This window comes from Ceratotherium simum, chromosome 30, assembly GCF_057802395.1.
Source record: "Ceratotherium simum simum isolate JZ-2026a chromosome 30, ASM5780239v1, whole genome shotgun sequence".
Classification (NCBI taxonomy): Eukaryota; Metazoa; Chordata; class Mammalia; order Perissodactyla; family Rhinocerotidae; genus Ceratotherium; species Ceratotherium simum.
Genome location: NC_141929.1, coordinates 20069504 through 20082999, shown reverse-complemented (window position 1 = coordinate 20082999; position 13496 = coordinate 20069504). Strand labels below are relative to the sequence as shown.

Below are 13496 nucleotides of genomic sequence, written 5' to 3'. Positions count from 1 at the left end.
GGGGATGGAGACAAGTGGATAAGCTAGCTGTAGTTAGTGCTTGCTGTTGGCAGGAAATGAGAGACAGGAATAGGGTGCCCCAAGAAGGCGGGGCAGCCTCTAGGAGCAGATTTGGAGAAACACATTGGGTTCATCAGGCAGCATGGTCTCCTCTCCCAAGATGGGGGATGGGGCAGAGTTAGTGGAGTTGGGGCAAGTTGGCTAGCCAGTAAGTTTCCAGTGGCTCCCCCTTCTCTACTGCCAGGGCTGCCCACCGACTTCCTCCCTCGGCACCATATCCTGTTTCCCGGGCCTGTCGGTTGTTTTCGTCCTCTTTGGCGGTTGGACATTTGCTGATGGTCCCCGAAGTTTTCGGCCCTGACGGCAGAGAGGAATTGCGCCGGGTTCCCTGGGAGGGCGCGGGGCGGAAGCGGAATCAGCGACGCTGGCGCTGGCGGCCGGGTGGCCAGGAACGGAAGCGGAAGTGGCGGCGGCGCCGGCCTGGCCTGGCCTGGCTGAGGGGAGGCGGCGGGCAGGCGCGATGGCGGAGGCCGGGCCACAGGCGCCGCCGCCCCCGGGTACCCCAAGCCGGCATGAGAAGAGCTTGGGACTTCTCACCACCAAGTTCGTGTCGCTTCTGCAGGAGGCCAAGGACGGCGTGCTTGACCTCAAGCTGGTGCGGCCCGGACTAAGGGGCGACAGGGAGGATGGTGGACCAGGCCTGTGGCTGGTAGCGGGAACCCCCCGGGGCGGCCCCGCTGAGCCCCAGAGAATAGGCCGCCATCTGTGTGCTTTCTCACAGGAGGGAGGCCGGGAGCTGTTTCATTCATTCGGCGAGGTTATTGGGCGTCAGCTGTGTCAGGCTCGGGGCTGCAGGTGCTGGTCCTCGTGGCCCTCCCCGGCTGCTGTGGGGAGAACAGCATCAGAACATCAGTTTAGGCTGTGCCAGGACACTTCCCGCGCCGCGGTCCTGAGTTGCTGTAGTGCCTGGGAGGAGGGTTGGGGCCCCGGCCACCCTCTTTCCTGACCACTCCAGACCAAGTCTCAAGGTAGCTGGGAGTACACCTGAGAGTGCGGCTCAGCGTCCTCCACTCCGTTTTGTCTGCCAGGCAGCTGACACCCTAGCTGTGCGCCAGAAGCGGCGGATTTACGACATTACCAACGTGCTGGAAGGGATCGGATTGATCGAGAAAAAATCCAAGAATAGCATCCAGTGGAAGTGAGTGGGGACACCTGGGAGGGCGATGGGATCTCCTACCCGGAAGTGTCAGGGGTGTGGGGTGGAGGGTACAGGAGAGAGTAGGGGCCATGGGACCCAGAGTTCCTGGCAGCCCCTCTCAGCCTGGTTCCCTGGGCTCAGAGGCGTGGGGCCTGGCTGCAATACCCGAGAGATTGCGGACAAGCTGATTGAGCTCAAGGCAGAGATCGAGGAGCTGCAGCAGCGGGAGCAAGAACTGGACCAGCACAAGGTGTGGGTGCAGCAGAGCATCCGGAACGTCACAGAGGACGTGCAGAACAGCTGATATCCTCCTGGCAGTCCCTGCTCCCAGGGAGTGGGCGAGGGGCCCTCTAGTCCAGCTGGGTTTGCTTTCTGGTACCCTAGGCCCTTTTACTCTTGGGAGGATGGTCCTGCAGCTCCTGGCCAGCTCCCAGCCTGGGGCTCCCTCCTCAGAGCCCCTCCCCTACCCGTCTTGGCCTGTGATCCCTCCCCATGTAGACCCCAAGGCCCAGGACTTTCTTTGAGGGTTTGTATGTCAGACCTTTGCTAAAGAGCTGGGTCTTCTCTGTGGTCTGCCATCTGTCACCATAGGCAGGGCATCAGCCATTCTCCTTAACCCCCACACCTTGGCCTACGTGACTCACGAGGACATCTGCAGATGCTTTGCTGGTGAGCAGAGCCTGGGTAGGGGGAGATGGGGGAGGGCATGGGCTGAGCCACAGCTCTGAGCAGTGGCCTCAGTGCCCAAGGAGAGTTCCGTCTCTTAAGAGGGCTCCTGGGGCCTGCCAAAGAGGAACCAGGCAGGGTAAGTCCTGGGTTTGAGGGTCACTGGGACCCTGTGGAGGCCAACCATACTGAGAGGGTACAAGAATCCTGGGCTGGATCCCAGGTCAGCCACCATCTGCACTGTCCCCGAGTATGGCTTCTCAGGCGTGACAGGCATAAGGGGGAGAGTATGTGTGCACGCTTGTATGCAGGGGGCAAGGGTGCCCATTTCCAACCTGTAGTTAGTTGCATTGTGAATACAGGAACTGTTCCTTCTCCATCTTGCATCCCCCAGATTGGTCCTGGGGAAGGGATGTTGGCCTTGGCCTGAACACCTACACCTAGGGAGCAGCAGCCCTATCAATTGAGAAGTGAGATGCCCAAGGCCAGCGGTCTTTGAAACTAGTGTTTGCCTCATGTTTGAAACTAGATTTACTGGTTACTGACCCCTGGGCTCTTGGGAGGAGAAAAGGTTTAGTTCTCTGCTTCAGCCACCATGGAGTATGGGTAAGGCCTACTGTCCACCCCCTCAGAGACCATGATCCTTGTTCCAAGGGATAGGCACCCCCATTCCCAGCTCAGATTGAGCCCATAGGCCCTGACCTATCCTCCTTGTCATTGTAGGAGACACCCTCCTGGCCATCCGGGCCCCATCAGGCACCAGCCTGGAGGTGCCCATCCCAGAGGTGGGTGCTCAGCCCAGGCAGGCGGGGTTGATTGAGGGCGGGTGCTGGCTGTGGAACCCGATAAGTCCCGGGTGGGGCAGGTAGGGGGGTGCCTGGGGTTTGGGGTTATCTAGGAGGACGGGCAGCCTGGGGTGGGAGAGGATACTGTGGCCCTGGCCCCAGGTCAGGCAGGAGCCAAGCCTGCTTCCATTTCCACCTGTCCCCCACCTCCAGGGCCTCAATGGGCAGAAGAAGTACCAGATTCACCTGAAGAGTGTGAGTGGCCCCATTGAGGTGCTGCTGGTGAACAAGGAGGCATGGAGCTCACCACCCGTGGCAGTGCCTGTGCCACCACCCGAAGATCTGCTCCAGAGCCCACCTGCTGTCTCTACCCCTTCGCCTCTGCCCAAGCCTGCCCTGGCCCAGCCCCAGGATGCCTCACGCCCAAGCAGTCCCCAGGTGACCACCCCTAATCCTGTCCCCGGCAGCACGGAAGCCCCAGGGGTGGCCAGTCCAGCTGCTGAGATCACAGGTGAGGCACGACGGGCAGCTGGTTATAGGGTGATCTCTGGGGCCCAAGAGGCAATACTTCTGTGTTGTGGAATGCCATACTCAGAGTTGGAAAAGACCCTGTGGGGGTTGTCCCTTTCCTGGCCCCTAACTGGCTTCCCCTTGCTATGGCATCCGATGAGCCCTTTTTAACAGAGAAGCTCTGACTGTGTGAAAGGGCCTTAGTGGTGGCAGTTTTCCCCCGGATCCACCTGTGTCTCACTTGCCCTGGCAGCCCCTCTTGAAATGTGGTCACAGCAGCCAAGTGGTCCATGAGTCTCTCTCCTGCAGGCCTCATGCCCCTGTCTCCTTCAGTGACTCATTTCCAGGTTACTTCTTCAGAGGTGACTGGCAGTGCCTTGGGCCTGGGAACCAGGAATGTAGTCATCCTGGCTGTGGGTTCTAGGATGCCCAGCTTCAATATCCCACTTCCTGCCCCCAAGTGACTGGGTTCGGGGGATGTGGTTGCAGTGAGTGGTGGCCCTGGAACCGATAGCAAGGACAGTGGTGAGCTCAGCTCACTCCCGCTGGGCCCGACAGCACTGGACACCCGGCCGCTGCAGTCCTCTGCCCTGCTGGACAGCAGCAGCAGCAGCAGCAGCAATAGCAGTTCATCCGGACCCAACCCTTCTACCTCCTTTGAGCCCATCAAGGCAGACCCCACAGGCGGTGAGTACTTGTTCCCTGGAAGCAGGGAGAACCCAGCCTCTGCCAGTCGTAGGTCAGAAACAGAATTGGAACCCAGCTCTCCTGTCTTCTCAGCCCCAGGGCCAGCCCCCTGCCATCAACCCCTGCCTTGAGACCAGAGCTCTGCCAGCCAGAGTGAGGAGCCTCGCCTCCATCTTGGGTGCTGATGCCCCTTTGCCCCCCTTCCTGGGCTGACAGAACTCACTGGCCCTCTCTCAAGCTCTGCCTGCCACCCTTTCGACTCAGGTCTCAAGAAGCCATAAGTACTCTCTTGGGGAAGGGGCTGTGGTATGGCCCTCAGGCTCCAAAGGTGGGCAGCGCCTTCCCAGGAGAGGTGATGTCATCTGCCTCGTGTCTCCTCTCCATTCTGCAACTTGAGTGTTTGCTTCTTCCAGGACTTGTTCCTCTCAGCCCATAAACACTGCTAAGTCTCTCCGCAGTCAGTGACACTTCGTTCTTTGTGTCCCCCTCTCTCACCTGCCCTGTCTCCTTTCTGGACTCTTTGAAAAAGTCATCTTCACTCCACTGCACTCCATATCTTGGTCTCCTAGTCACCCTCCAGGTTGCAGCAGTCAGGACCCCTGCACCCCCCCCCCCCCCACTGTACCAGTGCTGCTCTTTTTTTTTTTTTAATAATTTTATTTATTTATCTTTTTTCCCCCAAAGCCCCAGTAGATAGTTGTATGTCATAGCTGCATTTCCTTCTAGTTGCTGTATGTGGGACATGGCCTCAGCATGGCTGGAGAAGCAGTGCATTGGTGCGCGCCCAGGATCCGAACCCGGGCTGCCAGCAGCAGAGCGCGTGCACTTAACCGCTAAGCCACGGGGCCTGCCCCCAGTGCTGTTCTTGATAAGTTTCCCAGCCCTGACTGCCAGGTCCAACAGGTTTCTAGGCTGATTTGCTCTGTGCTGTCTTTCTCCATGTTGATGCTTTTCTTTTCCTTTGGCATTAATGATGCCAGCTCCTGGCTCTTCTCTCTCACTGGCTTCTCCTTGTGATCTCTCCCTGGCGCTCCCTTAATCATTGGCACTTCCCAGGTTTCTGTCCCATTCCATACCTGTGGAGGGCCCCAGTTCTGGGTAGTTGAATCCCCAACCTCTGTCTTGCTTAGGTCTTTTGCCTGAACTCCACACCCCTGTGTCCACGTGCCTTCCTCTGCACATCCAGTGGGCACTTCATTCCCACATGTCCTCAACTGGAACTTGCTTTCCCACCTCTGTGTATACCCTACCATTGGCCCTAGTCACCCAGGCTTGACACCTGGGTGTCACTCCAGTTCCATCTCCTTCTCCCTTCTTCTCTTTCTGTTCCCTACCCCACATCAGCTAAGTAAGTTCTGTCCCAGATATCTGCCATCAGTGGCCTCATGTAGCATCAACACTCAGGATCACTGCCGGCCACCTCTATCCTAAATTCTTTCTTTCTTTCTTTTTTTTGTGAGGAAGATCAGCCCTGAGCTAACATCTGCCAATCCTCCTCTTTTTGCTGAGGAAGCCTGGCCCTGGGCTAACATCCGTTCCCATCTTCCTCCACTATGTGGGATGCTGCCACAGCATGGCCTGACAAATGGTGCATCGGTGCGCGCCCAGGATCCGAACCCGGGCTGCCAGCAGCGGAGCACGCGCACTTAACTGCTACGCCACGGGGCGGGCCCCAATCCTAAATTCTTTAGCACCCTCCTCTTTACCCTAGCTGACAAGGATCTATCTGAAACACAGCCCGACTGTGGCATCTCTGTGTTTACAAAAGTACTTTTAACAGCTCCCTAAGGCCTCCTGGATAAAACCAGAGCCCCTAAACCTGGCACATGAAGTTCCTTGTGAGCCAGCCCCAGAAATCCTCTCCAGTTTGTTTTTCCTGTGCTTCCCAAGTGTGACCTCCCTGTCAGACCTTTGCAGCAGAGTTGTCACCCTGTAGCATAGACCCTATTGAAGTGTCTGCCTCCTCCTCTGCCAGGTGACCTGGCCTGGGGTGTGGTCTCTGAGCCTGACATTGAGCAGGTGCTCAGCAAGGGCGGGGATGTACGGGGCATCCTCTATGAGACATGGTCTGCCCGCTGGGAGCAGTCTGCTGCCCTTTTGAGTTAGAAGGGCTGTGCCAGTCACCTGCAATGGGCCTTTGGTACCCTGGGCTCAACACTAAGGAATTTGGACCTAGCAGGGGAGACTGACAGACAATGCCAGCTTGGCCTGGGGCAGGGCCTCATCTCAGCTCCTTGGAGCCCCAGGGTGGGTGGTATAGGATCTGAGGAAAGCAGAGGCTAGAGTGGGAGCAGACTGGATCTCTGTGTCCTTGAACATGGCTTTCTTATTTTTTAGTTCTGGAACTCCCCAAAGAGCTGTCAGAAATCTTCGATCCCACACGAGGTAGGGCTGCATTCCTCCTGGGGCTGGGGTAAGGGGCACAGCTCATTGGTCTCACAGCTGTTTTCTTGCCCTTCTGAGGACTTTATGTTGTGCTTGGTACCTGGGCAGAGAGTAAAGTTTCTGATGGGTGGGTGGGTTGGGTGTCTCCTTCATGGGCTTTCCTCCCTTCCCCAGAGTGCATGAGCTCGGAGCTGCTGGAGGAGCTGATGTCCTCAGAAGGTGGGTGGCCCAGGAAGGTGGGGGATGGGTGTGGGCAGGGGGTTGGGTGGCAGCTGGGTTGTGCCTTGGCCCGGGGCCTCAGCCTGGTGCTCTCTGCAGTGTTTGCCCCCCTCCTCCGCCTTTCTCCGCCCCCTGGAGACCACGATTACATCTACAACCTGGACGAGAGTGAAGGTGTCTGTGACCTCTTTGATGTGCCTGTTCTCAACCTCTGACTGACAGGGATGTGCCCTGTGTGGCTGGGACACAGACTGTCTGACCTAGGGGCTGCCTGGGGAACTCCCCCCACCCCACCCCTACACAGCTTGTGAACCACAGCCTTCCCTCAGTGCACAGTTCTGGCCACAACTCCCACTCCTGCACTGGCACCTGTATTGTGCTGGGAGAGCAGTGTAAAAGGGCTCAGCCCCCTCCACCGTGGAGCCAAAGTGTTTGCCTCTCCTTTTCTGGGGCCTTCCCCCACCTTGTGCCCTCCCCGAGCCCTCCCAGAGCCCAGGCTCAGCTGCCACCCAGTGGCACAGAACTGAAGACCCGCCATCACCCTATCGGTCAGCTTGTCCAGCCCCTCCCCCTTCCAGGAGGGAAGCTGGGGTGGAGCTGGGCACTTGCCAGCACCACCCCTAGCCTCCTTCACGTCTCTCCACCCCCTAACCCTACAGCTCCTCCTGGGCCTCTCCATGTGCCCCCCTTGTGCGGGGCCCTCAGCCCTGAGAACGTGTAGGTGTGGGGGTGCTGACAGGAAGGAACAGAGGTCTCTAGCTAGGAATCTGGGTGGGTGAATGCCTGAGGATTGGCCCAACCTCCCGCTGTCCCATAGCCCCCTGTCTTGTTTATTCATTTACCGTCATTTAGAGCCATTTGCAGAGACTTAGAAAGATTTGCAGTAATGAATGGATTCCTATATAAAGATTATTTTTATACTTTTTGCAGCAAAAGGAAATTGTAATATTTGTACAGTGTCCAAGTGAATAAAGACCGTGCCTAAGGCTATCTCTGATCTGGTTCTTTCGGGGCCCCTCTCTGGGACTGTGCTGGATGGGTGGTGGGACTGGGTGGGTCACCTTGCTGGAACGGGAGGTGTGGTGTGGTGGCGCCGGCAGTCTGCCCTCCCCGCCCCCACCTGCCGCACCTTGGGGTGGGGCGGGGCCGCCTCTTGGGGGCGGGGCAGGGCAGGGCAGGAGCCGTCCTACCCTACTACTCCCGGGACTCCAACCCGGAACTAGCCTCGGTTCCCTTGGGAAGGCCGCGGCGCCTGGCCAGGAGTGGGAGACTGGGCCGTGAGTGCGGGCCACGGGGGCCAGGCCGCGGACAGAGGGACGCCCTCCTCGTCCCCAGGGACCCCGGGCCAGGTGCGCCCTCGGCAGGAGATTGCATGGTCTGAAAAGTGCAGGGGCCCTTGCCCCGGCTGGGCCATGGCTCCCCCGCGGAACGTGGTGAAGATCGCCGTCCAGATGCGTGACGCCATCCCGCAGCTCATCCAGCTGGACCAGGTCACCTGGCCCGTCCCGCCTCCATCCACCCCACCGCCCACCTCTGCGTCGGCCCCTTCTCCTCGTTACAGCCCACCCCACCCCTCCCCCAGGATCCTTCTCAACTCCTCCCTATTCTCGGCCCCATGAGTGATCTCTCCACCTGCAGGCAAAGCCCCTGGCCGCTGTGCTGAAGGAGGTGTGCAACGCGTGAGTGCCGGCCTGCCAGGCTAGAGGGTGGGGGAAGAGCAGGAGGGAGGGGGCACCCCCTACCTGCCTCACTGAGCCTCCACTGTCCCCAGGTGGAGCCTGGCTCACTCTGAGCGCTATGCCCTGCAGTTTGCTGATGGGCACAGGAGATATATCACTGAGAATGTGAGTCCCCTCTCTCCCTCCGCCCCCACATTCCACTCTATGACCCCTTCCAACCTTGCCCTGATTTCTTAGTCTCATCCCACTGACTGGAATGTGATCTTTTACTGACTCCCAGATCTTCCCTCATTGACAACCCCAATTAACCAATCCTCAGAGCCCTTCTTGACTTCTCTCCCTTTTCTGCTGTCTTCTCCAGAACCGCGCAGAGATCAAGAATGGCAGCATCCTGTGCCTCAGCACTGCCCCAGTAATGCCTCCCCCGCCCCCACCCTCATTCCCTACCCCTCTGCTATGCCTCCTTTCTGCCAGCCTGCGCCTCTGCCCCAGGTCTGGAGGTCCCAGCAACATCCCCGCAGTGCTCCACCTAATGGACACTCGAGTTCCCACACCTCCAATTCCCACTTCTTACCTCTGCCCAGCCTACTCACCTCTGCTCCTGCCCCCACCCCTGCCAGGACCTTGAGGCTGAGTGGCTGTTGGGTGGGCTGCAGAGTGGGAGTCGTGAAGGGCGCCGAGAATCCCTGCAACACCTCGTGCTGCTGGTCCCAGACATAACCTTTGCCCGGGAGGTCATCAGCCGTGATGGGCTTCAGAGACTAGGCACCATCATTGAAGACGGGGACGAGTGAGCACGGGGCTGTGGTGGACATGGTGGGGCTGGGGGTCCTGATCTGGCCCTGCTCAGCCCCAGATGTCCCCCCAGCCTAGGGGAGGTGCTGGCCCTCGCACTGAGGGCCTTCTTGGAGCTCATGGAGCACGGCGTGGTGTCCTGGGAGACACTCAGCATCCCCTTTGTTAGGAAGGTGGGTGGGCTTTTCTAGGGGCAGCAGGTGGGGGCAGTGGGGTGGTATCAGGGTCTGGCCTTCCATGGTGGTGAGGTGGTGACAACCCCTACTCCTCTTAAAGGTGGTAAGCTATGTGAACATGAACCTGATGGATGCATCTGTGCAGCCCCTGGCCCTCCGGCTGCTGGAGAGTGTGACCTTGAGCAGCCCTGCGCTGGGCCAGCTGGTCAAGAGTGAGGTGCCACTGGATAGGCTGCTGGTGCACCTAAAGGTGTAAGTGTCTGAGGATGGAGTACAGAGGAGGGGAGCAGAGCCAGACCCTGGATGGATGGATACCCCTCTTCTTGCCCCAGGATGAACCAGCAGCTGCAAACCAAGGCCATGGCACTGCTGACAGCTCTCCTGCAGGGGGCCAGCCCTCCTGAACGTAAGGTGAGTGTCCATCTAGTGGCTGGATGGCGGGCAGGAGCTGGTGGGCACTATGCTCCACCCTGGGCCTACAGGGTAAGCACTCATGGTGGGGCTAAATCATCTAAGTTCCCTTCCCACCCACCTCAGCACATGCTTGACTACCTGTGGCAGAGAAACCTTCGCCAGTTCATCTACAAGGTAGAAAAGACTGGGCCAGGCAGACCCCTCCCCACCTCTCCTCTCTCAGTGAGCCTAAGCTCACACTATGGACTGGGTGTCCTGCAGAACATCATCCACAGTGCAGCGCCACTGGGCGCTGAGATGGCTCATCACCTGTATGTACTGCAGTCCCTCACACTGGGGCTGCTGGAGCCGCGCATGCGGATGCCACTGGACCCCTATAGCCAGGTGGGTGCCTTTGGGGTGCACAGGCTGGGGGCAGCTGGCGCTTGGCCTTCAATCTACAATCTTGAATCCCCCAAATAATGACCCCCAGGAGCAGCGGGAGCAGCTGCAGGCCCTGCGTCAGGCTGCCTTTGAGCAGGAGGGGGAGTCCCTGGGTGCTGGGCTGAGTGCTGACCGTCGCCGATCCCTCTGTGCCCGCGAATTCCGCAAACTGGGCTTCTCCGTGAGTGACTCCTACCCAGCTCCCCACCCCTGCCTCAGTCCTGGGCTGCTGCTGTTACAGAGGGCTGGGGCCCTTTCTGAGCTGCCTGTCCCCCTTCCCCCAGAACAGCAACCCTGGGCAGGACCTGGAGCGTGTGCCCCCCGGCCTGCTGGCCCTGGACAACATGCTCTACTTCTCCAGACACGCACCCAGTGCCTACAGCAGGGTCAGTGATGGGGTGGGGTGAGGTACAGCAGGATGCCTGTCTAGGCAGGGTCCCCATGGGCTTAGCCATGACTCATGCTGCATTCTCTGCTCCCACCACTCCAGTTTGTGTTGGAGAACAGCAGCCGTGAGGACAAGCATGAGTGCCCCTTTGCCCGGAGCAGCATCCAGCTGACCGTGCTGCTGTGTGAGCTGCTCCGAGTTGGGGAGCCCTGTGAGTGGGACTGGGTACAGTGTGTCTGGGAACGGGGGACGGAAGGGCAGAGAGGGCCAGGGGCTGCACACACCTTCTCCCTGAGCCCCTCCTGCCCCCCCGCTCCAGGCTCCGAAACAGCCCAGGACTTTTCACCCATGTTCTTCGGCCAAGATGAGAGCTTCCATGAGCTCTTCTGTGTGAGCATCCAGCTGCTGAATAAGACCTGGAAGGAGATGCGGGCCACACAGGAGGACTTTGACAAGGTCAGGGGGGTGGTGTGGGAACAGGGAGATCTGGGCCAGGGCAGGGGGCTGTTCTGGATAGGGGCCCAGAGCTCAGACCATGAGCTGAATTGGGGTGGCCCCAGGTCATGCAAGTGGTGCGGGAGCAGCTGGCCCGCACGCTGGCCCTGAAGCCCAGCTCCCTGGAGCTCTTCCGAACCAAGGTGAATGCGCTCACCTACGGGGAGGTGCTGCGGTTGCGGCAGACTGAGCGGCTGCATCAGGAGGGCACGCTGGCCCCTCCCATACTGTGAGTTGGTGGAGATGGGTCCCAGTCCTAGCCCCCACCTCCCCTGCTGCCCCATGGGCCTTGCCCCAGGTCCTTCCTGGTCAGTGAGTCCCCTCCCCCCACCCAGGGAGCTGCGGGAGAAGCTGAAGCCAGAGCTCATGGGCCTGATCCGCCAGCAGCGTTTGCTCCGCCTGTGTGAGGGGACACTCTTCCGCAAGATCAGCAGCCGGAGGCGCCAGGGTCATTGAGTGGACAGAGGCGGGCGGAGAGTGGCTGGGTTGGGGTCAGGGCTCTTCTCATCACTCCTTTCCTCTTCCCCTTTCTGCCCACAGACAAGCTGTGGTTCTGCTGCCTGTCCCCCAATCACAAGGTGCTGCAGTATGGGGACGTGGAGGAGGGTGCCAGCCCACCTGCCCCAGAGACTCTGCCTGAGCAGCGTAAGGAGGGCAGGGGCAGGGGTCAGACACTTGCTCTCCTCAGACCGCCCCATTCCCCTGGACCACCTGGGGCCCGTGGTCAGCCCAACCTTCTTTCTGCAGTCCCTGTGGCCGACATCAGGGCGCTACTGACAGGCAAGGACTGCCCCCATGTCCGGGAGAAGGGCTCCGGGAAGCAGAACAAGGTGAGTGCAGTGGGGGCCAGGGGCTCCTTCCTGCCTGCCCCTGCCCTGCTGCCTGCTCAGTGTTCCCGGCTCCCTTGCTTCCCCAGGACCTCTATGAGTTAGCTTTCTCAGTCAGCTACGACCGTGAGGAGGAGGAGGCATACCTCAACTTCATTGCCCCCTCCAAATGGGAGGTGAGTGTCTGGGCAGGCTGAGCCAATTTGGGCAGACGGGCAGGGGAAGAGACGGGCAGGCACTCATGCACCTGGCCCCATCCCCAGTTCGACCTGTGGACAGATGGGCTGAGTGCCCTGCTGGGCAGTCCCATGGGCAGTGAGCAGACACGGCTGGACCTGGAGCAGCTGCTGACCATGGAAACCAAGCTGCGGTTGTTGGAGCTGGAGAATGTGCCCATCCCTGAGCAGCCACCCCCCATCCCCCCGCCCCCCACCAACTTCAACTTCTGCTATGACTGCAGCATCGCTGAACCTTGACAGTGAGGTTGGCCAAGGGCCACGGCTGCTGCCACGCTGGTGGCCACAAAGGGTGGAGAAGGTCAGACATCCTGATCAGCAGAGCCTGCAGCAGAAATAAAGTCTGCTTGGGTTTTCGGTACGTGTTGAGCCAGTTCTGAACCTTGTGGGCCAAGCCTGCCTTCAAACTTAGCTGGGGCATCAGAGTAGGGCCACCCCTTGGGGCTGCAAATCTGGGCATCTACAATTGAAGGGCTGTATTCTGAAGGAGGGTGGTGATAGGCTGGCCCCGTTGCCCTTCCCCAAGATGAATCCTCGGCCTCCCTCAGTGCTGGGCCTACAGAGAGGGATGGCTTGTGGTCTGGGGGCACCAGCCAAGGGACGGTTGGGGCTGCCAGCCAGTTAAGGGAGAACTGGCAGGGCAGGAGGTATTGCCCAAAGTGGATGCCTTCCTGGGCAGCATTAACAGAGGCCTAATCTGGGAACCATGTTTCCAGAGGGCTGCTGACAGTCTGAGTTCATTCCTCAACCCTGCTTGGCCCTGCCCTATGTCCTTTGTGGGACTTAGAGGCCCTCTGGTGAGAGGCTTGAAGGGAGAGATGTGAAGCTGGGCCTGCTTTGTGCGGAAGGGAAACTCCATATTCCAAAAGATGTCCCCAGGCTGGTGGGAGGCTATGGTCTGATTCTGACAGGAGGGAATTCAGTGCAGAAAGCCCTGCATTTTGATTAAAAACCAACGCAGTAGCATGGGTGGGGTGGGGGCCACACACAGGCCAGAGCCCCCGGGGGCAGAAGCGGCTAGGTGTTGGGCCCAGCTGGAGGTCAGGCTCAGAGCCTATGGTCATGGACCCCAAGCCTCTGAGGCAAAGAGGAGCACACCAGCCCACAGGACCCACAGGGCAGGCTGAAAGCTGCTGCCACCCTCTGACCTCCATGCCTCTTACTACCTCTCTTTGCCAACGCCTCCTCCAATATCTTTTTTAACAGTGTTAACCATCAACATGTTACCTTGAAAACTGATGGAAATGGCACCTCCTTTGGAGAATGTGTGGAGAAATGTGCTGAGGGAACAATTGTTCTCCCTTCCCCCAGCTATGCTTCTAACTTGGGCATCTTGGCCCCACTTCCTGCATTCAGAGACTTTCCACCATACTTGGAATAGTCTGCTATTGAGTTCAAGGTGGAAGTGGGGGAGTGGGGATCCCAGATGCAGCTAAGCCTCCTGATACTGTCAGTTCTTTCTTCTCAATGTCTCCAGTCCCTTGCCCAGGCCATCACCATCTTGGGAAGAACCTCTTGACTTCCTCCCTCCTCTTTTTTTTTTTTTTTTAAAGATTTTATTTATTTTTCCCCCCAAAGCCCCAGTAGATAGCTGTGTGTCATAGCTGCACATC

At 59.1% G+C, this 13496-nt stretch overlaps 2 protein-coding genes across 5 annotated transcripts; both read left to right on the top strand.

Moving 5' to 3' along the window:
- Positions 1 to 490: 490 nt before the first annotated feature.
- E2F4 (E2F transcription factor 4) lies at positions 491 to 7440 on the top strand. 3 transcript variants are annotated; one of them, XM_087420119.1, is made up of 10 exons: positions 491 to 655; positions 1089 to 1198; positions 1340 to 1501; positions 1824 to 1867; positions 2588 to 2649; positions 2863 to 3160; positions 3718 to 3846; positions 6184 to 6231; positions 6406 to 6450; positions 6550 to 7440. In XM_087420119.1, exons 1-10 carry the CDS (start codon positions 521 to 523, stop codon positions 6663 to 6665), a joined length of 1149 nt encoding a protein of 382 aa, XP_087276245.1. In that variant the 5' UTR covers positions 491 to 520; the 3' UTR covers positions 6666 to 7440. The 3 variants fall into 3 exon arrangements, with proteins under 3 accessions (XP_087276245.1, XP_004431770.1, XP_087276246.1); XM_004431713.3 differs by having other exon boundaries at positions 3649 to 3846; XM_087420120.1 differs by lacking the exon at positions 3718 to 3846.
- A 224-nt stretch (positions 7441 to 7664) lies between these two features.
- Positions 7665 to 12244, top strand: ELMO3 (engulfment and cell motility 3). Of its 2 annotated transcripts, XM_004431714.3 has the most exons (20): positions 7666 to 7940; positions 8089 to 8129; positions 8222 to 8294; positions 8491 to 8541; positions 8750 to 8919; positions 8998 to 9097; positions 9201 to 9352; positions 9433 to 9511; positions 9638 to 9688; positions 9776 to 9898; positions 9987 to 10118; positions 10222 to 10323; positions 10428 to 10536; positions 10645 to 10781; positions 10886 to 11049; positions 11156 to 11268; positions 11361 to 11465; positions 11568 to 11650; positions 11737 to 11823; positions 11911 to 12244. In XM_004431714.3, the coding sequence occupies exons 1-20, from the start codon at positions 7863 to 7865 to the stop codon at positions 12121 to 12123; spliced, it is 2163 nt and encodes a 720-aa protein (XP_004431771.1). In that variant the 5' UTR covers positions 7666 to 7862; the 3' UTR covers positions 12124 to 12244. The 2 variants fall into 2 exon arrangements, with proteins under 2 accessions (XP_087276240.1, XP_004431771.1); XM_087420114.1 differs by having other exon boundaries at positions 7665 to 7940; positions 9638 to 9898.
- Positions 12245 to 13496: the final 1252 nt, after the last annotated feature.